The sequence below is a fragment of the Tamandua tetradactyla genome, chromosome 20 (assembly GCF_023851605.1).
Source record: "Tamandua tetradactyla isolate mTamTet1 chromosome 20, mTamTet1.pri, whole genome shotgun sequence".
Taxonomy (NCBI): Eukaryota; Metazoa; Chordata; class Mammalia; order Pilosa; family Myrmecophagidae; genus Tamandua; species Tamandua tetradactyla.
In genome coordinates, this window is record NC_135346.1 from 10,338,635 (window position 1) to 10,366,245 (window position 27,611).

Below are 27,611 nucleotides of genomic sequence, written 5' to 3' on the forward strand. Positions count from 1 at the left end.
TAAAACCTGTTATAAAGCCACAGTAGTCAAAGCAGCATGGTACTGGCACAAAGACAGAAGCACTGACCAATGGAATCCTCTGAGATATAATCCTCTGGGATAAAATACTCTTTTCGATAACTGGGCATGGAAGAACTGGATATCAATAGCCAAGAGAATGAAACAGGACCCCTCTCTTACACCCTACACAAAAATTAACTCGAAGTGGATCAAACACCTAAATATAAGAACTAGCATCATAAAGCTTCTAGAAGAAAATGTAGGGAAATATCTTAAAGTTCTATTAATAGGAGGGAGCTTCCTAAACTTTACACCCAAAGCACAAACAACAAAAGAAAAAATAGACAAATGGGAACTCCTCAAAATGAAATGCTTCTGCACCTCAAAAGACTTTGTCAAAAAGGTGAACAGGCAGCCAACTCAATGGGAGAAAATATCTGGAAAGCATATTTCAGACAAAGGTTTGATTTTCTGTATATACAAAGAAATCATACAACTCAATAACAAAAGAACAAACGATTCAATTATAAAACGGCCTAAAGATATGAATAGGCATTCTTCTGAAGAGCAAATACAGATGGCTCAATAGCACATGAAGAGATGCTCATTTTCACTGGCTATAAAGGAAATGCAGATCAAGACTACAATGAGACATCACCTCACACCTATAAGAATGGCTGTATTAAACAATCAGGAAAATACAAATGTTGGAGAGGATGTGGAGAAACTGGGACACTTATGCACTACAGGTGGGAATGTATGGTGCAGCCACTGTGGAAGACTGTTTGGTGGTTCCTTAGGAAACTAAATATCGAGTTGCCCTATGACCCAGCAATAGCACTACTTGGTATATACACAGAAGAGCCGAAGGCAACAACACAAACAGATATTTGCACACCAATGTTCACAGCAGCATTATTCACAATTGCCAAAAAATGGAAACAAACCAAATGCATCAAGAGACGAGTGGATCAACAAAGTGTGGTATATGCATATGATGGAATATTATGCAGCAGAAAGACAAAATTACATCTGGAAGCCCATGCCAAGTTGGATGAGCCTCAAGGACATAATGCTGAGTGAAGTTAGCCAGACACAAAAGGATAGATACTGTATGATTCTACTTTTATGACCAGCATAAAGGTATAATCAGAGGCTTATAATACAGAAGGTAGGGGATTTAGAGATAAATAGAAGCTAGAGATGGGTTAACCATTAGATAATGAGGTTGAACTCCAATGTAAGGGAATAGATAGGAGTGAAGGTGATTCTCTAGTGGGTCTAGAAGTAATATTACCATGTTGAAGATGAACAAGATTAAAAGGGGTTGCATTGACCTACATGCCAAACTGGCTCATACTAGAAATACGAATGAGTTCTCATAAGAATTACTTCAAAGATAAGATTCTTGTACAAAGAGTGTTAAAGTCTAGGGCACGGGGCAAACTGCTACTGCATGCTATGAGCTATGTTCAAAAGGAAACCATCAGCACTACTACAGCAACAGCAGAGGTAAATAATGGGGTGAGGGACAAGAGTTAAAAGGGGGTTTAGATTTCTTATTTGGCAATGGTATGTTTATTGATTTACTGTCTCTTGGGAATGAAATTATCTAAAATTGAGAATGTTGATGGACTGTGGACTTTAGACCCTCTACATGATGCCCGATGAATGCGAGTAGCTGAAGGATGCACTGACGGAGAAGTAGATTGGTGAACGATGGAGTATACTTATGAGCAAAGGTTGTGCTGCTACAAAAAGGAACAAAGTCTTGAGGCATGCAACCATGTGAATGAACATGTGGAACATTTGGTGAGACAAAGTAAGCCAGAAATAAAAAAAGCAACAATGGCATGGTCACCTTTAGAAAATGCTTATAAGAAAACAGGGGCTAGATTGTAAGCTTTTAGAGCAGACACATTAAGTCCGGAGTGACGATTATTATTTTTGGTTTTTGAGAGGCTGTTTTACATATATAACCTGATACTTAGAGATAAGAATGAAGCCAAAGAGGTTGGGGTTAAAGTAATTCAGAACAAAGGAGTAAGGAAGACAGTGTCTATATTTTAGAACCACACATACTCTTTGAGATCAATGGTAGTAAGTTTTATTTCATCTGGAACTGAAATTTTCTGTAGTGCCTAATCTAATTCAACCTATCTGTATAGCTCATTTGAACAACTGAAACACAGGAAGCACAAAATAAGACAGAGGTCCTTTAATCCTGTATAGATTATTGTAAGGCCTGGAAACATCCTAGAGTATATTAACCAGATAATCAAAAAGTACTGGCAAAGACCCCTGAGGGAGGGGAGAAAGAATATGGAACTATTAAATCTTACGATCAGGGAATCCCTAGGTACTGTGTCAAACTTTAGGTACATGGCCAAATTAATAGGCCATGCCCTCGATCATCAGGCTTATTCTTGTGAAGCTTATGTAGGTAGTGGAGAAGCTTAGACTACCTATAGGCCTGCCTAAGAGTTACTTCTGGAGGACCTCTGTTGTTGCTCAGATGTGGCCTCAGTTTCTCTAAGCCCAACTCTGCAAGTGAAATCGTTGTCCTCCATCCGATGTGGGACATGACATCCAGGGGTGAAAGTTTCCCTGGAGATGTGGGAGAGGACTCCCAGGGAGGAATCCAGACATGGTACTGTGGGATCAACAATTACATCTTGACCAAAAAGGGGAAAAGAAGCATAATTAAAGTATCAGTGGCAGAGAGAGTCCAAATAGAGTCAAGAGGCTACTCTGGATGCTGCTTTTACCCAAGTTTCAGGTAGAACTTGCTACCTATCATAACCTGCCAACCCCCAACCAGGACCATTCCAGCCTCAAGAACACCTAGGGCAATATATAATATTCCACAAGGGTTCCAGGCACTAGAGTAACTTTCCAGGAACCTACAACATCCAGATGGGTTACTGGTCCAGATAAGTCATGAAACCTAGCCCAGCCTCTCCAGAACACCATGTAATTCCATCTCCCTACCCCATATTACTGACAGTAATTACTTCCAATATCAAAAATTTAGAATTGCCATGGCCCAAACAACCCCAAAGAGAGGTATGGAAACATCAAAGGTGATGGTGGAATTATATATAGAAGATTAGGACTTAACAAATGAATATGAATGCTGAATCGTTAAATTGATATCTCTTTTAGTCTCCAGTATTTTAGAGAAGCTAGAAGTAAAAACTAAAATTGTGGAATTATAACCCATGTCAAAGTCTGAAATATGTTCTACAACTAATTGTGGTACTGTGCTTTGAAATTTACAGCTCTTTGCATATATGTTATTTTTCACCAAAAATGAAGGAAAAATAGTCGACTGTGATGATAAAAAAGTATGTAAGCCCTCTAGCCTCCTATATTCTGGATCAGCTAGAAGGAAAAACATGAGAGGATCGTATGGTAGCCCATGACAAACTCTGGAATCTGTCCTGTAACCACTTGTTGGATAGTGCTTTGAAAAGTACTGTTTTTTTATTTCTTTGCTTTGTATATGTTATACTATAAAATAAAAAAAGTTAAAAAAAAAAGCTGATTATTTAAGAAAATCAATAAAATGAATGTGCCACTAGCAAGGCTAACAAAGTAAAAAAAGAGAGGATTCAAAGAAACCAAAATCAGAAATGAGAGGAAGGTCATTACCACAGATGTGGAAGAAATGAAAAAAATCCTAAGAGGATACAATGAACAACTATCAGTGGCTGAGAGTATACAAGGTTCCATGAACTAAGGTAACTTTCCAGAAATGTGCAACTGCAGGTGAGTTCTAAAATGCAGAGGGGCCAGCCTTTCCAGAATGTCAACTAGTTCCATACCCCTTTCCCATATTATTGATAGCCCCTTCCAACATGAAAAAGTTAGAATGGACATAGCCCAATACCTCTAAAGAGTGGGGAAAAGATCAAATATGATGGTGGAGTTATACAGAGAAGTTAGAGTTTAATAAATGGGTATAAGTGATGAATAATTACATTGATATTTCTTTTAGTCACCAGTACCTTAGAACAGCTGGAAGTAAAAACCTAGAATTGTGGCATTGTATACCATACCGAACTCTGAAATCTGCTCTTCAACTAATTCTTGCGATGTACTTTGAAATTTACTGCTTTTTTGTACATATGTTATTTTTCACTAAAAAGAAAAACAAAGAAGAGTTATAACAGAGAAGACAGGTTTTAACAAATGACTGCTGAATGATTACATAGATATTTCTTTTGGTCTCCAGTGTCTTGGAACAGCTAGAAGAAAAAAATGAAAAATCATGGAACTGTAACCCATACGAAACTTTAAAATCTGTTCTATAACTACTTATTAAAGCACACTTAGAAATTCATTGCTTTTTTGTATATATGTTATACTTCACAATTAAAAATGTTAACAATAAAAAAAAAAACGGGAAGCTTAGTGGTTCGAATGCCCGCCTTTCATGCGGGAGACCCAGGTTCAATTTCCAGACCATGCACCCCCCTCCAAAAAAAAAAAATCAAAGAAGATTTAAATAAATGTAAGGACATTCCATGTTCACAGACTGGAACACTAAATATTGTTAAGATGTTAATTCTATCTAAACTGATTTAGAGATTCAATGTGATCTCAATCAAAATTCCAACAGCTTTCTTTGCAAAAATGGAAAATACAGTTATCAAATTTATACAGAAAGGTTTGGGACCCTAAATAGCCAAAGCCATCTTGAAAAAGAAGGACAAAGTTGGAGATGCAAACCTCATGATTTTAAAATTTATTACAAAGCTACTGTAATAAAAAAAGCATGGTACTGGCACAAAGACATAAATATAAAGCAAAGGAATTGAGCTGAGTTCAGAAATAAACCCTCACATCTATGGCCAACTGATTTTTGACAAGAGTGCCAAGTTACTCAATTGGAAAAGAAAAGTCTCTTCAACAAATGGTGCTGAGAAAATTTGATATCCTTATGCAAAAGAATGAAGGGGGAACCCTATTTCAAACCACAAACAAAAATGAACTCAAAATGGGTGAAAGACCTAAATATAAGAACTCAAACTGTAAAACTCCTGGAACAAATACTAAGGAAGCATTTTCAGGACCTTGGGTTAAGCAATGGTGCATTCGACTTTAAAGCCAAAGCACAAGCAACAAAAGAAGAAACAGACAAATGAAACTTCATCAAAATTAAAAACTTTTGTGCATCAAAGGACTTCAACATTAAAGTAAAAAGACAAACTATAGAACAGGAGAAAATACTTGAAGAAGATACATACCTGAAGAAGGTTTAACGTCTAGGATATATATATAGAAATCCTACAACTCAACAACAAAAAGCAAGACACCCAATTAAAAATGGGCAAAAGACTTGAACAGACACTTCACCAAAGAAGATACACAAATGGTCAAAGAGCACATGAAGAGATGCTCAAAATCATTAGTCATTAGGAATATGCTAATCAAATCCACAATGAGATAATATTTTATAGTCACTAAAATGGCTACTACTAAAAAAAAAAAAGGAAAATAAGTGTTGGAGAGAATGCGGAGAAAAAAGAACACTCATTTATTGTTAATGGAAGTGCAAAATAGTGGAACCACTATGGAAAACAATTTGCTGGTGTGGTAGTTAGATTCAGTTGTCAACTTGGCCAGGTGAATGTGCCTAGTTTTGTTGCTGTGGACATGAGCCAATGGTACGTGAACCTCATCTATTGCTTATTACATCTGCAGTCGGCTAGGAGGCGTGCCTGCTGCAATGAATGATGTTTGAGTTCATTGGCTGAGAGAGCACAACATAGCACAGCCCAAGCAGGTCAGCATACCTCATCTCAGCACTCATAGCTCAGCCCAGGAGATGCAGAACTTTCTCCCCAGGGAAAGTTGTTGGAACCCAGAGGCCTGGAGAGAAGGCCAGCAGAGATCATCCTGTGTCTTCCCACGTAAGAAAGAACCTCAGATGAAAGTTAGTTGCCTTTCCTCTGAAGAACTAACGACATAAATCCCCTTTTTTCAACAGCCAATCCATCTCTGGTGTGTTGCTTTCCGGCAGCTAGCAAACTAGAACAGGTGGTTACTCATAAAGTTAAATATAGAATTACCATATGACCTGGTAACCTGACATCTGGGTATGTATCTAAAAGAACTGAAACCAGGGACTCTAAAAGATATTTTCTACCAGTGTTCACAGTGGCAGTATTCATACTTGCCAAAAGATGGAAACAACCCAAGTATCTCCATGTGGTATGTACATACAGTGGGATATTATTCAGCCATAGAGAGAAATGAAGCTCTGATATCTGCAACAACATGGATGAACCCTGAAGTCATCATGATCAGTGAAATAAACCACACACAAAGGACAAATATTGTATGATCTCACTGACAGGGCGTAATGAGAAGATGCAAAGTCATGGAGTCAGAAATTAGAACACAGGTTGCTAGGAACTTGGGTAGGGGTAGGGAATAGAGATTTCATGCATAACTGGAGTGATGGAAAAAGTTCTGGTGAGGACCATGCTGATGCTAGCACAACATTGTAATGAACACCAGTGAATTAAAAAGGGGAACTTTTGAGACTTCCAGGTCAAGATGGCGGCTTAACAACGTGCACATTTTAGTTCATCCTCCAGAACAACTACTAAATAACCAGAAACAGTACAGAACAGCTCCCGGAGCCACGACAGTGACCAGACACACAGTATACCCCAGTCAGGACCAGATGGACTGGCTGCGAGCACCCCCCAGAACCGTGAGTTCCCAAAGCTGTGACGGCCAGCGCCCCTCCCCCACAGACCGCTTCCCAGAGGGGAAAGGAAAAGACTTTACCAGCAGCAGGGACTTGGCACAATCAAATGCCAATTGTGGAACTAATTAACAAATTCTGACTACTAAAAATAGGCCCCCAGCTTAGGTGAACCTGATCAAAGCGGAGGTTGCTCATTTTTGCCCCAGCACCAAGGAGGCAGGACTGACAGAAAAAGCGGAAAAAAAAAAAAGATGGAAACAGAGTTTTTTGTGGCTGTGTATCTACAAAGGCTTGACTGCCTCTGGATACAGCGGCAGAACTTTTCAGGCTGCAACTGCCCCAGGCATAGGCAGAAGTGAGCTCTTTCGGGGGCTTGTCTGGAGCCTGTGCCTTCCCCAGGCGAGGGGTGAAGCCCCACCCAGGTGGAATCCCTCCATCAAGGAATTCAGGCACCAGGGCTTGGTAATCTGAAGCCATTAAAACCAGCCTACAACCTCTCCTCTGTCTCCACCACGCCCTCAGCAGGGAGGTCTGCCAAAGTTAAAGGTACCGCATCATCTTATGCTGGTGGGACCTGCAGTCAGACAAGCACCACATATTGGGCAGGATAAGAAAACAGAGTCCAGAGACTTCACAGGAAAGTCTTTCAACCTGCTGGGTCTCACCCTCAGGGAAAACCGACACAGGTGACTCTTTCCTCCTGATAGGAGGCCAGTTTGGTCTGGGAAAATCTGGCTGGGGTCTATAATATCTAAGTAGACCCTCCTAAGTGTGTGGCGGGGAAAGGCACCACACAAGCAGGGCAAGAAACAAGAAAACAAGAACTGAAAAATTCTCCTCTGTTAAACAAAACTTAAGCTAAATGTCCAGATAAAGCTGAATGGAATGTCAAAGAACAGATAGACAACAAATTCATCCAGCAAGAAAACCCTAGATAAAAGAAGTGAAAGCAATCTCCAGAATAAACTAATTAAGGTAATTAAATGCCTAGACACCAGCAAAAAATAACAAATCACACTAGGAAAACTGAAGTTATGGCCCAGTCAAAGGAACAAACCAACAATTCAAATGACATACAGGAGCTGAAACAATTAATTCAGAATGTACGAACAGACATGGAAAACCTCATCAAAAACCAAATCATTGAATTGAGGGAGGATATAAAGAAGGCAAGGAAAGAACAAAAAGAAGAAACTGAAAGTCTGAAAAAACAAATCACAGAACTTATGGGAATGAAAGATACAGTAGAAAGAGATGAAAAAACAATGGAAACCTACAATGGTAGATTTCGAGAGACAGAACATAGGATTTCTGAACTGGAGGACGGAACATCTGAAATCCGACAAGAAACAGAAACTATAGGAAAAAAAATGGAAAAATATGAGCAGGGACTCAGGGAATTGAAAGACAATATGAAGCGCATGAATATACATGTTGTGGGTGTCCCAGAAGGAGAAGAGAAGGGAAAAGGAGGAGAAAATCTAATGGAGGAAATTATCACTGAAAATATCCCATCTCTTATGAAAGACTTAAAATTACAGATCCAAGAAGTGCAGCATACCCCAAAGAGAATAGATCCAAATAGACATACTCCAAGACATTTAATAATCAGAATGTCAGAGGTCAAAGAGAAAGAGAGGATCTTGAAAGCAGCAAGAGAAAAGCAATCCATCACATACAAGGGAAACCCAATAAGACTATGTGTAGATCTCTCAGCAGAAACCATGGAGGCGAGAAGACAGTGAGACGATATATTTAAATTATTAAAAGAGAAAAACTGCCAACCAAGAATTCTATATCCAGCAAAATTGTCCTTCAAAAATGAGGGAGAAATTAAAACATTTTCAGACAAAAAAATCACTGAGAGAATTTGTGACCAAGAGACCAGCTCTGCAAGAAATACTAAAGGGAACACTAGAGACAGATACAAAGACAGAAGAGAGAGGTGTGGAGAAGAGTGTAGAAAGGAAGACTATGAGTAAAGAAAAAGACTAAATGTACAAATTTAAAAACAGTTTTTGCATGAGGAAGAACAAAGGAATGTCATTACTGCAGTGTGCTGAAAATAGATGGTACTTAATATTTTAAAATTTCAACTAATGTGTGAGACTAAAGCAAAAAATGTTTATTTGGTACAAATCTATACTTTGACTAGTGCATCTCCTAATATAACTTATGTAGATAGTTGATTGAACACCTTAAGTACACTGAACTTTGTATAGGACATGAGATTTTGTTGGTTTGTCCAGGTGATACCCTGATGAATCCCAGAGTGATTTGATCAGTGAGTGGAAAAGTATTTGCAAAGTCCCCTTCAGGGAATGGTGAGAATGGGGAAAACTCAATTTCCCCAAGTTGAATTCTTGATATTCTCACAGCAGTGTGGACAACCAAAGCTATAGGCTGAGCCCCCAGTCTTGGGGTTTGTTCATATGAAACTTAACCCCACAGGGGACAGGTCAAGCCTACTTAAAATTAAGCCTAACAGTCATCCCCAAGAGAACCTCTTTTGTTGCTCAGATGTGGCCTCTTTCTCCAGCCAACACAGCAAGCAGACTCATCCCTGTCTAAGTGGGCCATGACTACCAGGGGTGTGGATCTTCCTGGCAGTGTGGGACAGAAATCCCAGAATGAGCTGAGATTCAGCATCAAGGGGTTGAGAAAACCTTCTTGACCAAAAGGGGGAAGAGTGAAATGAGACAAAGTGTCAATGGCTGAGAGATTCCAAACAGAGTCGAGAGGTTATCCTGGAGGTTATTCTTATGCATTAAGTAGATATCATCTTGTTATCCAAGATGTAATGGAGAGGCTGGAGGGAACTGCCTGAAATGTAGAGCTGTGTTCCAGTAGCCATGTTTCTTGATGATGACTGTATAATGATATAGCTTTTACAATGTGACTGTGTTATTGTGAAAACCTTGTGTCTGATGCTCCTTTTATCTAGCTTATCAACAGATGAGAGGAACATATAGAATAAAAATAAATAATAGGGGGAACAAAAGTTAAAATAGATTTAGTTTGAAACGTTAGTGATCAATGAAAGGGATCAGTAAGGGGTATGGCCTATAAAAATTTTTTTTTTCTGTTTGTTATATTTTTCTGTTGTCTTTTTATTTCTTTTTCTGAATTGATGCTAATGTTCTGGGAAATGATCATGATGATGAATATGCAACTATGTGACAATATTGTGAATTGCTGAGGGTATGTGTTGGGAATGTTTGTTTCTTGTAATTTTTTTAATTAATAAAAAATTTTTAAAAAAGGGGCAACTTTTAGGTTGTATATGTGTTGCTAGAAGAAAAATTTTAAGAAACAAACATAGGACTGTTCAACAAAAACAACGAACCCTAATGTAAACTATGAACTACATTAATAGTACAATTATCACAATAGTCTCCTATCAACTGTAATAAAGATACCACATTCATGCAAAGGATTATCAGGGAAAACTGCGTGTGTGGTAGTGGGTATACGGAAACTGCATTTTCTGCATGATTTTTTGTAAACCTACAATTTCTCTAAAGAACAAAAGTAATACAGCAAAGGTGACCATGTTAAAATTGGTGGGCCTGGATATCTGGGAGCGGTGGGGGTTACTGAAGTTCTCAGTATGGAGTTTGTTGTTATCCTTGCAACTGTCCTACACATTTGCAATTATTTCAAATAAAAGACTTGTTTTTTAAAAAAGCAAATTCCATAAGCCTAATAAAGAAGCACATCCCACCAGGCCTTCTAGACTTTCCCTGGGATACTCTCGTCCTGGCTGGGTCACTGTACTTTCATTTCCTCGGTGTCTTCACCTATGAGTCCGTATAGGTGGGGAGATACCTATGAATAGGACAGGGCCTGATGGGGTCAGCTCTGGGTCCCAGCACAGGCCAGGACCGGACGCAAGGAGCGCCTGGGAGGGAATCCATCTGGGAGCTCCTTCAGAACCCTTGCTGAGGCTTCCTACTGAGATGCCAATGGGTTAAGGACCCCAGCCGGGAAGCAGGCAAACCACAGGCCTAGTGCAAAGCCAAGTCAGCCTGCGCCCAGGGGCTGTCCTGGGAGAGGCAGAAGGGGCCTCTGGCAGGAAGTCCAGCCCAAGGCCACTCCAGGGCCTGCTGGCTGGCTCCCAGGGGAGGCTGAGGATATCCAGGCCATGTGAGGTCAAATAAGACACAAGTGGACGGGAGCTGAGATGCCTGTTCTCTTCCTACTATTTTCCGCAGCCCAACTGCTCCCTCCCTGCTCACCTCCACTTCCTCTGATTGCATCAGGAGGTCACACGGTGGCTGCAAGGCCTTTGGCCGATGAGTGAACCAGTAGGCGAGGATGGCGGCCAGGGCCCCCATGCTAACGAGGGTGGTGGCCGAGAGGCTGCGGAAAAGCTGGCCCAAGTCGCCCAGCTCGGGCAGCCGCAGCATCCTCAGGATCTCCTGGGTCTGCATCTTCTCCAGGATTGAGAGGACGAACTCTGCAGGAAATGAGGGGGACACTGTGAGGGAGGGGGTCTGTCCTGGTCTTCCCACTTGCTCTGGATCACAGGTGACACAGTGACCTTGGCCCAGGCTGATACACTGCAGACCCGCCATGGGCTAACTGGGGTGCAAGGACACAGCCAGGAAGTTCGGAGGGGCTCCTCTTGGAAACTGACCAGAGCCTGAGCACTCACACCTGGCAGCTGAACATGGGTCCAGTTTCCTGAGACCCGTAAGCTCAGGTTCTGAACCATGGCTGGACGCTGCCCCACCTGCCCCAGGAGAAGGGCATGGGAGAGCCAACAGCTCTGTGAGCTAATGCCTCCCAGGCCCCAGGGCCTCGGTGCTCTGCCACTCTGGTGACTGTGGTCACAGCATTTTACAAAGGCTGGCGGGGCAGACACAAGGCCAGGCTGGGCTCAGGGTGTGCGTCATGTCCAGCACCGAGGAAGGCAGCAGCCGGCAGTGAGGGTGGGCCAGGTGCTAGATGCTTCCTCGTTGCCACTGCCCAGTAAGACCCCAAGTTGGAAGTGCTGCCTGACACTTCAGGTCTGCCCGCCCAAGGAGGGCTTAGTGGGCTCCAGGCTGCCAGGCACTGTGCACCACCGCCCTCCCCACAGGCCCTCAGCCTTCGGAAGCATGGCTTTGATTTTTCTTCTTGGGAAACAAAGAGACACATGGCAGCCACTCTGCAGCCACAGGACGCAAGACAAACAGCAACAGCTTGACCCCTGAAGGAGGAGAGAGCTGCTGAAATGCCGACAAATGAAACATCACCAAACAGGAGATGAGGCCAATCATATGCAGAGTCATCATGAAGAGAAAATAAAGCTCCTCAGTTCGAATATTTTCTCCTTTACTAAAAAGTTATGCAAGGTTGAGCAAACCCTGCATTTCCGAGCCTCTGCTGCTCCATCTTATAAATGGAGATAATACCTTGTACAGCTTCTCATGCTGTATCTGGCCAGGAGTAAAGAGATGGCTTTACCAAGGGGCTGCTCAGCCCAGGGATCAGAAAATGGGCCCCAGGCAGGCCTGGCCCAGGCTGGTCCAAATCCTGCAGAGGCAGGTGGGTCCAGGGATGGCAGCCCCATCGGAGGAGCTGTGTTCTCTCTAGATGGCACACAGGCTGTCTGAGATCCGGGAGCACTCACCAGCCACCTGTAGGCTCAGGGAGCTCCCTGTGGAGCAGTGAAAATGAACCCCCCATCAGCCAGAGTGTAATTCTCACTGAGTTCCTGAACTTGAAATCCAGTTTTCCCAGTGGCCTGCCTGAGCATGCTCAGTTCTGAGGCCACCCCATGGGAATGACACACTCTTGGCATATTGACCAAATTAGGGTTCTGCATCAGCAAAGGAGAGGTCCAGCTACTGACCACAGCAAGTATGCCAAGGAAAAATGCTCGGGGGAAGACTCTGGGCAGATAGCCCACCGGCCTCCTTGGGACATTTACTTCCCTCTGCTGCGGATGAGGACACCAACTCACAGGCAGACCTATCAGATGAATGACTCACCACACAGTGGAAAATTCAGACACACCCACCAGCTCTAGGTGTGAGTTCTGAACTGACTGACATCTCCTTTAACAGGCTGAACTGACAAAGGGCAAAGAAGCCAAGGCCTGAGAAACCCCTGCTCAGCCTCTAAGGGTTCAGCTACATGGTCCCAAAAGCTTCAAGGAAACCCTGGAACCCTCACTCTCATCACTCCCTGCTCACAGACTCTATACTGCAGCAGAAAGCAGACATTTGTGGCATTTGGTGCAATACTGGTTTTTTTCACAGAGCACAGCCCAGTACTGCCAAGCCATCAATTCATCCATCCATCCACTCATCCACCCACCCACCCACTCATTCATCAATCCATGAATTCATCTGTCCATCCATCCATCCATCCATCCTTCCATCCATCCATTCATCCACCCACCCGCCCACTCATTCATCAATCCATGAATTCATCTGTCCATCCGTCCGTCCGTCCGTCCATCCATCCATCCATCCAACCATCCATCCATCCATCCATCCACCTGCCAGACCCTCCATGGACCCTCTGTCCTAGCCCAATGCTGGGCACTGGGACAAGCCGGAGGAGGGCTGCTCTCAGTCCCACGGGGGAGATATATGAGAGAGCAGGCCATGTCTGTGCAGCTGAGGTGCTCGGCTTAGTTAAGGGGAGTCAGGGCAAGCTCCTGGAAAGAAGCAATAATGATGCTGACATTGAAGGATAAAAAAGAAAGGGTAACTCAGAAAGAGGGAACCAAATGTACAAAGGCCAGGGTTGAGAGACAGCACAGGTCACTTAGGGAGCTGACTATTCTGTTCAGGAAATAAAGTCTTGAAACAAGGAATCTCATACAAGTGTCAGTGCCACAAGTCTGTGAGGCTGGCCTCTTGGTGATGCCCAGCTTTCAGCAGTCCTCGAAGCATCACAGGCCTCAGCAGAGGGAAGGACAAGCCTGTCTAAACTGCCCGGGGAATTCAACACCTGGGGAGCCTCTGCCCTTACACTGCAGTCCCCACCACAGCCCGCACGCTCACTGCAGAGGTGCCCCTGGAGACATCGTGTGCATCTACAGGTCCGCAGTGAGCTAGTGGCGCCAGGACTCAAATCCGCTCCCGTGTTTCCTATGGACCCAGCCCCTGCCAGCACTGGACCCACTCCCGCAGCCTGGCCTACCCTCTGCATATTGGTCCTGAATCAACAGAAAACCAGCTCTGACCTGCTCTGGCCAGCCCGGGCCCAGGTTCCAGAGCAGTGGCTCGGGACCGGCAGTGGCTGGAAGGGGGATCCGTCAGTGAGCAGAGCCGGCGCTTTGCTGTGCACACACTGTGGGTGGGGGCCCTCCTGGCCTTACATCAGGAATTCACATCTTCTCATGGCTGGTCCTCCTCCTCCAGGAAGCCCACTCTCATGGGGTGGTGGAGGACAGGGGGAAGGGGCTTGGCCGCCTGATTCTTGTCAGACTCCTACTCTGGCACCCATCCCTAGAGAGGCTTCCCAGTGGCTGCAGCTCCCCCTGCCCCGAGGCTGGGCCTGCCCCTACCTGGCTGGGCAGCAGCCTCTCATCCTTCCAGGCCCACCAGCCTTCTGTGCAGCCCAGACTGCAATTCCCTTCAGACCTAGAGCTGCGAGTCTGGGTCCTCTGAGGACACAGGCCACAGAGCCAGCTCAGCTGGCCAGCCCCGGGCATGGGGCAGGGCACGGCCTAGGCCTGGGAGTCCCACTTCCTCTGACCTTCATTCCTTCTTTGCTGGACTGGGGTGGGACGCGCTGGTCCCTGGGGCCCTGGCTATGGCTGCCTCCTTCCTCACCCCAGGAGGTTCTCCTAGTTGCAGTGTGTGTGTGTGTGGGGGGGGAGTGGGGGCACTCTAGGGACCAGCAGCACTGGTGTTGCTAGGTGAGCAGCTATGAGTGTTTGCAAATAAATACTCACCTGGCAGGAGGACCCACCCCGCAGCAGGAACGAGGCTCCTCTCCTCCCAGCACATCCTCTGCCCTCTTTCCTCTGGCACAAACTCATTCAGAATATCAGAATACCAAGTGGTGGCACAGGCTGGGGGGACTCGGCTTCCCGTCACCTCACCACGTCCTCTGCTGACGCAGGGCATGGAGAGTGGGTGATGAGAGCCATCGGCCAGAATAAGAGAGGAAGGGAAGGAGGGCCCCTGGCAGGAACATGTTGGCTCCAAGGTGGCGGGAAGCCCCAGAGCCCAATCCTTGTAGAAATGGCCCTGGGCCCATGGCTCAGCTCCAGGCACCCTCTGCTAGTCCAGCCTCATAAGCCCAGCTCTCTGGACCTCCACAGCCTGGCTAGATGTCTCTGACAGGACATCTCCTAAAATCTCTCAAACCTCACCAACCTTCTCCACCCCCACAGCCCATGGCCAGGTCCAGCCACCACCAAGTGTAGCCCAGTTGTCCATACCAGCTTCTTCACAGCTCTCCTTGCTCCAATCCCTGCTCACACGGATACCAAATTTATTTTTGATACACAGTTATGAGAAAGGCATGCCACTGCTCAAAAACTCCATATGGCTCCCTACTGCCTTAGGACAGAAGTCCAAACTCATGATGCTGGCAGCGAGATCCACCATGAGCTTCAGATTCTTTCCTCCCCTTAGAATCACCCCCAATTTCCTCTGCCTCAGCCTAGGGGTGGGTGGGTTCTCACAGTGGGGGTCTGGGTCTCTACAGACCCCTGGGGCCTCCAGAAATGGTGGGCAAGCACAAGCCAAGCCATCCAATCATCAAAGAGTCTTTTATCCACTCCCCATAAAGAGTTCCAAAAAGAAAATTACAACCTGTCCCAAGGTCCAGGGTCCCTAGCAAACCAGCTAAGAAGAGGATCCAAAGGGCATTCTCATGCTGGGCTGACCTGGGTACAATTCCTGACTCATCTCTTGACGGCTGTGTGACCTTGGCCCCATCACTTCACCCCTCTGAGTCTCATCTCAAACATGCTCAGGAACATAAAAGGCCAGTGCCAGGTGCATTGTAAGGGAAACACTCAGTAACTAAGTTAGCTCAAGCAGTTACTCTGTTTCTTCGCCAGTCAAGAGGGCTCAAAGAAAACTTGCAAAAGTAGATGCAATAACACCCTACCTTTCCAGAAGGCTCCTGGCAGCTGGGAGGCAGCTCAACGGATCCCACTAGATCCAGGCTCCCTTTACAGGGCCTGAGGCTCAGGGAGAGGCTACCACATCTTGATCACAGCACAAGAGTGGGGAGGCTGGGCCCCAAGCTTGCCCTCCTGGGGACAGTGGGTGGCAACAGCCACCTGCTCTGAGAAGCTGGGTGGCGGTGGAGGCGGTCTCGGCGGTCTCAGCGATGGCAGAGGCTCCCCTGAGCCCGTGGGAGCAGGTCTGGCAGGGGCCACGGTGGCGCAGAGCGGCTCTGTGAGGAGCTGCTGGCCCCTCAAGGTCCCACCGCCCCCCCATCTGCACAGGGCGGAGCCGGCTCAGATGGCTCAGAGCCAAGCCACCAGCCTTAACCCTCACTCTGCCAGGAGGCCCAGAGTCTCAACTCACACATCTCTGCCTCGCCCCCCACCTCCTCAGCCCTGGAAGAGTTTGCTAAAGGACAAAGCCTCCTTCCACACCCATCGGTGACACCGACTAGGGGCCAGGGTGCAGCCATGGACTGAGGACCTGTAGCCAGCGTGAGTGTTGGGAGTGGCAGGAAGAGGGGGTGGGGGGGATGGCACACTTCTGATGCTGAGAGAGGCCAGCACTGTCCACCCCAGAGATGCTGCCTCCCAGCCGCTCCTCTCTCCACCCCCACAAAGCACAAGCAGTCCACTCTGGGAGGGGATGGAAACCAGCAGAGGTTCGGATGGGACACCTGCCCGGGGATGCTCTGGGGGGCGGGTGGCCTGGACCACCGGACAGGGCAGTAGGTGGAAGACACCGACTCCCCTCCCCCAGGCCCCAGGGCCGAGCATCAGCCCCTCCCTAATGCCCGCCCTACGAGACACTGCATCCTGGCCTGCCCAACGCCGCACACCCTCTCCTGCTGGAGCTAAAGCTGAGTCTGAACCCCCACAGCACCTCTGCCAAGCAGGCTGGCACAACAAGGGCCCAGGGACTGCCTGGTCTCGCTCCTGCCAGGTCTGTCATCAAAGGCTGGGGGGAGGGATGGAGGCGGGTACGGCCTGGAGCCAGCTGGGCACACAGTAGGCAGGGAGAGGCGGCTGGCAGTGAGTGAACAGCAAGTGCAGGCTGGAGACCCACCTCGCCCCTCCCAGTCCTGTGGACACTCAGTACTTCCAGGTACTTCTGAGCCTACCCTGGCTGGGCCGCTGACCACCCCCGCTGCCCTGCACTGAGACTGTCCCAGGCCAAGGCCCATTGCCCTGGGCGCCCTCTTGACTCTCCTGAGAGCTGCCCGCACAACCTGCCTGGCACCTCCGGAGCCCACAGGCCCTCAACACCTTCTGTGGGGCTGGCAGGGCTCCCCCCACTCCCCGCAGCACCAGGGGCCAGCGGGGCAGAGCGCCTGCCTCTGCAGCCCTCACCCAGGACTTGGCCTCAGCCCCAACCTCCCACCCCCCACTCCCGGAAGTTTTAACATGGACCTACCTGGCCTGTCACTGGCTGGAGGACCTGCCTTTCTGTCCAAAATCCCCCTCCCCTTCCTTCCTGACAGGATCCCTGCTTTTCTCCAGACACCTTCAGAGATGCCTTTAAATAATACGAAGCCTTCCTTCAGTGCTTCTTGGGTTGGCTGCTGGGGCAGGAAACCCGGTGGCCACACAAAGGACCCTGCTGCTCCACCATGCGGGGTGTCATAGCTGGGGACGGAGGGCACAGGCCACGGGGCCACGGAAGCAGCTGGGCCCCGGGAAGCACTGACCCCCGCACAGTCCTGTGACCGGGACATGCAGAGAACAGGCGCAGCGGCTTCGACGTGGCCTGGCAGCCACCCCTCCGCACAGACATTCAAGCTGGCCCCCGAGGCGCCAGGGGCTTCCTCTCCTTCCCCTCGGCTGTCATCAGAGCCACAGAACCAAAGGTGAGCAGGGTGTCAAGGGCCTCACATGCCCAGCCTCCAGAGGGCCCAGCCAGTGCCCTGAAGGTTCAGCTGGGCCTCCTGGCGAAGGAAGGGTCTGACTAGGGCTGGCTGTCCCTGACCACCTGGCAGGACACCTGCCCCGACCGCCCGAGCTCCCGTGGACAGGGCCCCTGAGCTCTGCCCCTGACCCCAGCCCTGGTCACAGAGCCGGGGCCCACGTTCCCAACCATCACACCCCAAGCCAGGCTCAAACAACATTTTCAGGGACTTAAAAATATAAATAGCCTTGAGAACAGAGAAGCAAACAGAAACACAGTGTCTCTCACAAGCTCTGAGATAAAGGGTGCCTCACCAAGGATCAGGCATTTCTCAGAGAAAAGAGGAGCAGCAGAGGCTAAGACGATAGCAGTCGTCCCTTTGGAAATATCCTGTGGACACAGCATCACCCCTTCCCTTCCTGGCCATGCCCCTGGGAGGGTTGCTGGGTCCTGGTCTCAGGACCAGTGAGCCTTTTCCAGCAGTGGCCCAGAGTAGCTGAGGACACCTGCAAATCCAGGACCAGGCTCAGTGAGGGGCACATGGGCTGGGCCTGGCAGGTCCCAGCCCTCAGAGCTCAGCTGCAGGGGGAACAGGAGGTGACCTTCCTCGGTGGGGGCAAAGTTCCTTGAAGTGGGGAGGGGGCTGGGAGATACAGCTAGGTGTCATTGTGGTAGGGGGAGCAGGACTAGTTCCCAGCTAGGCTGGCCTACCAGGGACGCGCTGCTAGGGAGAGATGCCCAAGTGACACAATCTGAGACGCACGTCAGCCAGGGCGTGGGAGCACGGAGAGGCTTAGAGGCAGGGTGGGTAGGGGGCATCCTGAGAAGGAGAGGATCGCCAGTCCACGGTAGCCTCAGAGGCTGGCTGGCAAGTCACAGGGAGAACAGGCCAGATGTCAGGGCACCTCACAGGCGCCTCGCATCCCTGTGGGAAGGAGGCAGACCCTGGCTGCCTTAAGGACTAGGGAGGAGGCTGAGGCTGGGAGGATGGCACGTCGGTGCAGGAGAAAGGAGAGTGTGGTTGGTGCCATATACATGCGCTGGGCCTCGAAAGCTCTCAGTGCACAAGCTAACGGCACCCCCAGCTGACACAGCCTGGCACCCAGTGGTTTGGAGAGTGCACAGGGCCCCTAAGTGAGCCGTGCCCTTGATCCCTACCAGAGGGGCTACTGCTGCTGCAGGAACCAGCACGGGTCCTGCACCCCCCCCCCCACTCCAGGTGGGATTGTTTCTTTGTAGATTAGACAATGAGCAGAGCAAAGAGAGTGTTGCATTTGGTTAAAGGTAAATTATCAGGCGACTTTGCTAAATGGTTTAATTTTGTGGCTACCCTGCACTGATAAAATTCCTCTTTCAGATGCTACAAGAAGAAACAAACCCGAATCTCCTGGCACTCAGTGGGAGCCTGTGCCCTGCAGGTCAGGGCCGCTGGGCAGCCGCCGCCCCCTGCCACCCGGGTTGGTGCCCGCAGGGTTAACGCCGGGCCAGAAGGAAGCGGGGCGGGGCGGACCCGGGCTGGAGACGAGGCTGCCTCTCAGGGCCCAGATGAATGGGGAACATGCTAATGGGCGCGGGCCGGGGTGGGCTGCGGGCTGCCTGGGTCAGGGATTGTATTCCTGGCGCAGGCTCCCGCGCTGGCCAGGCCGGGCCTGTTCTCACCGTAAAACAAAAATCTCTTTCAGACCCGAGCCAAACCGGGCCTGCCGCCCAGGGACGGCCACTGGACGTGGCTCGCACTGCACCCCGAGAGCGCCCACAAGGAACCCACCATCTTTCTGGAGGGAACCGAAGGCTTCTGCGGCCCCCGAGGAAAACACTGCGCTTGGCCGGGGTGGGGGCCAAGTTCAAAATGGCCCAGTAGGAGGAGGCAGCTAGTTTTGTTTGAGGGAACTTCCGCAGTTCTCGTGGTGTTAAGGGTAAACAGGGAGAAAGGAATGGGAAGGGAAAGCGACGGTAGGAACCTTTTCACTTTGTGCAGTGCACAGCAAGGGCTTCTGAGAATGGAGGCCACGCGTTTCCTTGTTCCCACAGCAGCAGCCACAGGTGCCGCGGGCAGGGCGGGGTTACTGCGGCCCTGGTGTCAGGTCGGTAGCTGCAGGCTCAGCCCAGTGTCGCACTCCAGGCCCCCAGAGGCTAACCCTAGGGTGGCACTCCATGCCCTCCAGAGGCTCAGCCTGGGTGGGACTCCATCCCCCCCAGAGGTTCATCCCAGAGTGGAACTCCATGCCCCAGAGGCTCACCCCAGGGTGGCACTCTGTCTCCCGCAGAGGCACCACCGTAAGGCCAGACGTCAATCCTTTACAGACTTGCAGAGGGCAGAAGCTCTGCTTTCTTTGGTGCCCGAAGCTCACCAGCTGTGCATTAATCACAACACAAGTCTTGTACCCATAGAGCACGGATTCCGTGCAGAGTCCCTTTAACAGGGAGACAGAGACACAGCAACACTCAGACACATGTGAAAGGATCAGTTAGCCTGAGAGGATATCTGGGACAAAACCATTTAGGTTGTGAAGTGATAGGAGGGTTGGTAGATGGTCCACAGACCTTCCTCAAGCCAAGGGACACAGGCCAGGTCAGCCCTCAGCCAGGGAGAGACTGCCCTCTGGCTGCCACCCTCCTCAGGGCTCCCTGCATTTAGCTGGGTACACACGGTTTGCCCCTGAAGCCAAGATGCCAGCACGTCCCTGGGAGGGTCCACGGAACCACCAGAGGGGAGGAGCAGGAAAAAGGACATTTCAGTCCAGATCTGGGAAAGCGGGTTTCACAGAGAGCCTTCCCTGCCGTCTGGTCAAGCCCGTGTCAGCCCACCGTCTGCTGCAATGCCTGCCCCTCTTCCTCTCTGCCGCCCCAGGTACAGCCAGGCTTGGGAGGAGGTGGCCTGCGGAAGGGTGAGGGCCGGGAAAGGGTAAGCTGAGAGGACCACATCCAGCCCATCTGCCGGAAGGTGCTGTCATCATTACCTGAAGTTCTCCGGTCACTAAGTGGGCCCTGGGGTTCAAGCGACTTCATGTAGTCCCAGCTCCAGGGAGCAGAGCCAAGGGACCAGTCCCAAAGCGAAGGGGTCGCTGCAGGCCTGGAGAAGTCCCAGCTCAGCTCTCCTTCCCCACCCTGATATCTATCCTCCTCTCATTGGCCTCCAGGGCCTTGAACTTCAGCCTCGGTTAAATCTTCCTGCCCAATCTCACTGGTTGGCCCACCTCCCAACTTGCTGCTTTCTCTGTTCCGGCTCTGACTGCCTTCCCTTCCCCATCTGTACTTGTCCTTACTATGTGGCCTCCAGCCGGACTCGCTGTTCAGTCTCTGGTTGACTTCACTGTACCTTCCACTGGCCTTTCTGCCCACTGGGCAGGATATGTGGTCAGTGCCCAGAATGGTCTGCAGCCGAGGCTGAGACAGGGGTGGGTGGCCAGGAGGAGCCCCACTAGGGAGTCCTAGCCCCAGTGGCAGTCCCCACACTGGAGGAAAGACAGGGCTTTGCCGCAGGGCCTAGCTCTGCTCAGTCCCTTGGCATCTGCCTCCTGCTTTGGTGGGCGAGGCTGTGGTGTGCAGGGACCGGGGCAGGGATTCCAGCATTGCTTAGTGGGGCCTGTTCCAGAGCTGCCCATTCAACCTGCGCCTACCTATTCCCCCTCTCATTCCCCCAATAAGCAACAATCACTGGGTCAGGCCTTGGCCCCAACAAACAGATGCCAACCCAAATTTCCTTACCTTGGGGTCTGAAAAGTAAGATGCTGATTGTCCCCTCCCTGCACTGGCCTGGCCTGGCTTCCTGCTCTAAAGCCACAGGAGGCAGCTATCTCAGAAGACAGGCCTGAGTGGGCAGACGGCGAAGCGGGAGTTAGTCCCCTCCTGACCTCCAGCTCTCCATGAACACCCTCCAGCTCAATGCCTGGACTCAGTGTGGGGGGAGGAGAGGACGGGCAGCTCCAGGAAGGGCAGGCAAACAGGCTCAGGTGGGACTTCTTGGGATTTGAGCTACTTCAGGCTCTGAGACATCTGGTTGGACCTCAGACTAGATAGCTCAGCTTAGCCCAGAATTTCTGTCCCAACCCACTTGTCATCTGCCTGCTTCTACCTGCTGCAGACCCCAAGCATCCCTGAATCAGGAGCCAGGAGCCACTCAAAGGCACTCAGCCTGGGAACAGCCACACCCATCATGGACAGCCACTTTGTGATGCGGGGACTACCCCTGGGCATCCCGAAGGGCAATCGCAAAGGCCCAAGCCAGTGTCTCACCCACAACTGTCCCCCCTCTCTCCCTGCCAATCTTGGGGCCCAAGGTTTTTGCCGTGAAGAAGTCAAAAATCTGTGACTGAAGAAGGGAATCGGGCATTCACACTTGGGAAATGCGGAAAAGACAAACAAAGTGTCCTTGACATCTGGCGTGTGCAGTAGTGCTCAGTTACTACTGTCCCGAGGCCTGAAGTCATTCCATCTCAGCTGCTTACCCTCAGCCCCTGGCCAGCTGGAGTGTCCGTCTCAGGGCCCCAGGACCCCAAACATTTCCTAGCCAAGGCTGTGAGCTGGATAGGGAAGCTGAAGCTCCAAACAGAGCTGGTCAAGTCAGGTGCAGTGTGAGATGGCTGGTGGGCAGGGACTCTGGGGAGGCCAAGGCAGGCCTGGTAGAGCCTCCCTAGGTGACCACACCACACGACCCAGGGGGCCGGGGACCGTGGCTAAGCTACTCTTAGCTCTGCCTGGCAGTGCCCAGCGATGCCAGCCTGCTGGGAACTGGAACCTTCGAAACTCCAGAAGGGAAGCAGGATCTTGCTCTCATAAGAGACTACCTTCCATAAAACAAGTCACCCCATAGCTGTAACATCTTTCATTCATTCATTCATTCATTCATTCAGCACTTTTTGAGCACCTCCTTCTATGCCAGACTGCACTGGTTCTGAGCACTGAGGGTTCTTACAGTGAACAAGGCTGACCTGCCTCTGCTGCAGAGAGCTCACACCTGCCTTCCCCTACTGTTTCTACCATATTTGGGTCACCCAACCCCCACCCCCACACCTGAGCACAGAGCTTGGCACCTAGCAGGAGTACACACAAGGCCTGCTGCTTATTGATTGACTCATGGTCAGAAACAGCTTATAACACAGTCATTATTAAAGGGAATTATTCTCAGGGAATTTTTAAATATCCTTCATCTTTGTAACAAATGCTAATGCAGCCTGTATGCTTAGCAGTGGGCAGGGGGCACAGAGGTGAGACAGGCTGGGGCTGCCCTCAAGGAGATCACAGGCTCCTTGGCAGGAGCCAAGGACGAGGGCTTGGTGGGACATGTGCCACCGGGGATGCACGGGGCTCACGGAGTGCAAGGATGGCATCACCTCGCCACCCACATGTCCTGTTCTAGCCACACCTCCCTGAGGCAACACCACACAGAACCAAGCTGATGCTGCCATTGCAGGGCCTACAGAACCCAGTCTTGGTGACCCCACCGGCACAGCAGGATTTGACCCTAAACCTCGTTTATTCCGACTGCCAATCTTTCTTCACACAGGTCCCTCTGCCTGGAATGCCTTTTCTTTCCCTACTTACTTTCTGCATGTGAAATCCTGACCCCCTTCAAGGGAGATTTAGCTCAAATTGTTATAAATTTAATTAACATTTAAGGAGCCCCGTCCTATGTGCCAGTCCCTGGTCTCAACATGTGACATACATCCTCTCATTAATCCCTCCTCTGTCTGTGCCCCCTGATGAGCCTGCCTGCAGGGGCTCGGACCCTGGCACATCATGCCCACCAGCTTCCTCCCGGTCTGGAAATCAGCTCTTACGAGCAGCTCCTATGAGTCGCTTCACCGTTAAACCTCTCTGGGTCTCAGCGCCTCATGGGTTAAACGGAGATAGCAGCACCATTAGAAAAAAGCTGGGGGAATTGCAGAGCACAGTGCCTGACACATGGTGGGTGTTCTCCGAAGCAGAAGTTAAGTCAGCAGGTTTTAACAACACTCCCCTTCCCCCACTTCCCTCCCCCACAAAGCACTTCACTCCACAAATATTTAGGTGCCTACTAAGTGCTGTGCAGGCACTGGCCAGATACACAGTGCAGCTTCTCTTCTACAAAAGCCGGCAACTTTTGCCTCTTTTTGCAAACAAGTGCAGGCCTCGTGCTCACTCACCCAGCTTGCTGTGTGTACGGGACAGCGCTGAGTCCCCTCTGGGTCCAGCTGAGCTGACGTCAGCCTTCTAAAGGCCAATCAAAGAGCCCTTAGAGTCACGAGAAGAAATCAGCCAGACAGCAGAACGTCTGGGTTCTGTCACCCCCTGCTGTCTGTGTGCCCTCACCGGGAGCCCAGCCCCCCACCCCCTGCCCCCCTGCCCCTACATCCCACCTCGTAGGCTCGGGAGACCTGGGAAGGTGCAGAGGCCAGAATCTTTCCGCACAGCGGCATGGCCTGTGTGCATCCAGATTTGGTTTGTGAGGCTTGCCCCCAGCTGGTCAGAGAGCTGCCTGCTCTGCCCGGGCTCCACCGCCTGCCTGGGGTCTAGCTGCCTTCCTGAGACCCTGGAAGAATCCCAGACTTTATACCAGCGTCCATCCTAATAGCGTGGGCAGGGAATGGGGTACTTGTGCCTATCCCACACCTCTATAGCTAGTATCTGCTACACGCACTGCTGGACAGGCAGCCCTGTCCCATCTTGTCAGGACCAGCCTTCCCCTCGCCCCTTCCGGGTCAGTGCCTCCTCCCTTTCCCTTCCTGGAGTCCATCCAGCCTTGGATCAGGCCATCCTTGGGCGATGTCTGTTCTCATGCATAATCACAAGAGCCTCCTACTGTTGTGGCCTCTACACCCCTCCCTCTGACTCAGAGCTAAATCCAGGGCTCCTCTGCCCCCAGATGAAACCTTACTTCCCTCTCCAGAATGTCCTCCCCACTATTCCCCAAACCTACCAGCCTCCCATAACCCAGTTCTCCCAGGCACAGACCCTGAAGGCACCTTCCACGTCACAGTTCCTCCTGCACACCGGACCTGCTCTACCTGGAGTCTGGCCTACCCGTCTCTGACAGACGCCCTTGCATACTGCAGAAGCCTCCTTAGACATCACTAGTGGTCAGATATATGGTTGAGGAGACAGACCCTGCACAAGGGCACGGGGCTTTACTAGAAATACATCCACCAAGAAGAGAGCCATCTTCCACTTTGCAGGAAGGTGCCATATAGGTGGGCGGAAGCTCCAGCCCACTGCGTCCATGTTCTCTGAGTGCTAACAGCAGTGAGGACACGCTTTCCTGGGCCAGGCACAGCATCTGACTCATGCTGGACCTATTTTATCTGCCTCTTTATTTACTAACCAGCACGCAGGAGGGACCTGCGCTGGCTGGCGCAAGACTTAGCGCCCACCTCCTCATGGGGACGGAGCAGCACAGCCGCTTACAGTGAGCTGTGCACACCTCCTCCTCCACACAGCCAGCTGTGGTCCAAGCGTCCCCCTCATGCCATTCTTTCCCTGCAGCCCCTTGAGGGAAGCTCTTGCCTGGCCTTAGCCTGTCTCTCGAGGGTCAATCTGGGTGGCCAGACTCTACTAACAAGCATATCACCTTAGGGTCTCTCTGGCTGAACCGAACTTTCTGTTTCAGGCTGCTGCCCTGAGACCCTAAGATCACAAGGCAGTATGCTCTCAGGTATGCTCGCTAAACCACAGTTCCTAGCCCAGGAATCCCGTATGTCCCGCACCCCACCCCCCAAAAAGGGGGAATCCAGGCAAAGTTCCAAGCTGGATGGACACAAGAGCGAGAAACGCCCCAGCGTGGGCCTGGGTGTTCCATCTGGGGGCCACATACCCACCCCTAGTCTCTCACTCTTTCTCCAAGCACGGCCCCTTGGAAGGAGTTCCTGTTTGCATTAAGAAGCCTGGCTTCTGCGGAAGCAGCTACCTCCGACCCCAGGGTCAGCCAGACAGGTCCCTGTGCATGCCCGCATTGAGGCAGCCCCCCACTCTGCCATTTAGGAAGACAGCCGACCACTTTTGGAAACACTCCATGAGGAAGCAGGACAGGAGCCAGTCTGAGCCAGTGATCTGCTGCACCCCACCTGCAGGCGAGGCCCCTCCCCGTGGGGGGAGCTGTCCTCACAGGCTGCCAGGGGCCCCTGTGTGTGTCCCACAGGCCCCCAGCCCCTGCCTGCGGCACAGAAGACCATGGCTTCCGAGAGCCGTCCCTGGTCAGAGCCTCCTGAGGGTAGCAAAAGGGGGTCCTGGCCTTGGGAAGAAGCTCTAAGATCATCACCCAATCATTGGTGCCTATGACAGTCATCATCATCATCATCATCATCATCATCACCAATCTGCCCCTTACTGCTGACCCAATTCCAGCCCCCACCTTGCCTCCCACACACCCACACCCAGCCCTGGGGGTGCCGCACAGCCAGTCCCCAGCTGCTGTCCCCAGCCGCCGGCACACAGAAGGAGCTTAGGGCACTGAGGGGATTACAGAGGCTCACTCACTCTCCCAGCTCCGGGGAGGTGTCCTGTGGCCTGGCACAGGACAGCATGGGGCGGGGGGAGGGGGGGATGTAGGGGAGAGGTGACCCCCTGCCACAACCAAGCACTGAGCACTCATTATCAATTAAAACCTCACCTCGGACTCCAGTCTGCCAGTTATTCTCCGGATGACGAGGCAAGTCAATGAACCCCTGAACCTAGTAAAAGGGCTGAGGCCGGCAACCTCCTAGGATGCGCTGAGAATGTTAAAGAACATGTGTAGCCTCAGGTGAGGATTCACACAGGGTCATCCTCCTCCCCTTCTTCTCAGCTTCAAAGAATCTTATGTCCTCCTCTGAGGCTCCACCTGACCGTGAAGTACAAACTTACATTCTCAGAGCATGTGCTCGGGCCCCATTTAAGACCAGTTTATGGCTCAAGCACTTCACATACACTGTAATGCCATCTGCACGGGGGTGGGGTGGACGTCCTTTAGAGGGTCTACTCCAGGGAAGTTGGGACCGGAGGCCCAGAGACCAGGCAGAGCTGGTGGAAAGGCGGGCCTGCGGCCAGACCCCAGGTGCGGGGTGTGGGCAGGAGGGTGGGCTGGGCAGGGGTCCAGCAGGGGACTTCAAGGCCTCCTGGGAGAAGGCAGGGCAGGGGCGGCCTCCTGAGAGGGAGAGGGAGGGGAGTCAGTGGTGGGGCCTCAAGCCCAGTGCTGAGCCGGGGGCGGACGACCCTGCTCTACAGAAACCGCGCACCCGGCTGAAGGCCGGCCGGCAGGTGCGCTGAGAAGGCTCCGGGCGGGAACAACGGGGCCGGAGTCCTCGGTACTTGTCCCCGGGGAAGGAACAAGGGCACAAGAAGTCTGTCCCTGGCCGTGGCCGTGGGGAAGGTCTGGGCCAGGGGCCTAGTTCGCGCTGCAGATGTGAGGATGGAGCAGGGCTGCTGGGGGAGCAGGGGGCAAGGCCCGTCCCCTCCGCGGAGCCAGCGCCCTCCCCACAGGGCCGAGCCGCGGGAATGGAGGCGGAGGGCCGGGCGGCCGCGGGGATGAGAGCCCCTCGCCCGGGGCCGGGGCGGGGGGAGGGGGCGGCAAGGACGGCCCAGGACTCACCTGCGAGCAGCCAGAGGGAGCCCCCCGACACCAGGAAGAAGGTCAGCATGTCGGCAGCGGCGCTCGGCCTGGCCCGGCTCGGCCTCTCGGTCCCGCGCCCCGCGGCCCCGCAGCCCAGCAGCCGCCGCGCCGCCGCCGCCGCCGGGTATTTTTAGCCCCCGCCCGCCGGCTCCGCAGCGCCCCCCTCCCCCGCCGCTGCGGCGTCCGGGCGGGAGGGGGAGGGCGAGGCGCGCGCTCGGCGCAGGAGCGCCCCCCCCCGCAGCCCGGCCGGCCCCGCGCCCCCAGCCCCGAGCGCCGCGGCGGAACTGCCGAGCCCGCGGGGGAGGGGTCGAGG

The 27,611-nt window shown here is 51.3% G+C and overlaps 1 protein-coding gene across 6 annotated transcripts in view; it reads right to left on the reverse strand.

Moving 5' to 3' along the window:
* The window catches only part of ACSL6 (acyl-CoA synthetase long chain family member 6), a 76,225-nt gene extending 48,836 nt beyond the window's left edge, over nt 1–27,389 (reverse strand). For 3 of the 6 annotated variants that reach the window (XM_077138347.1, XM_077138348.1, XM_077138349.1), the window contains exon 1: nt 10,963–11,183. In XM_077138347.1, coding sequence (XP_076994462.1) covers nt 10,963–11,157 — 195 coding nt within the window. In that variant the 5' untranslated portion in view covers nt 11,158–11,183. Of the gene's footprint in view, nt 1–10,962; nt 11,184–15,790; nt 16,097–21,444; nt 21,827–27,277 lie in introns of those variants that run through there. The other 3 variants (XM_077138350.1, XM_077138352.1, XM_077138351.1) reach the window with 3 other exon arrangements.
* Nucleotides 27,390–27,611: the final 222 nt, after the last annotated feature.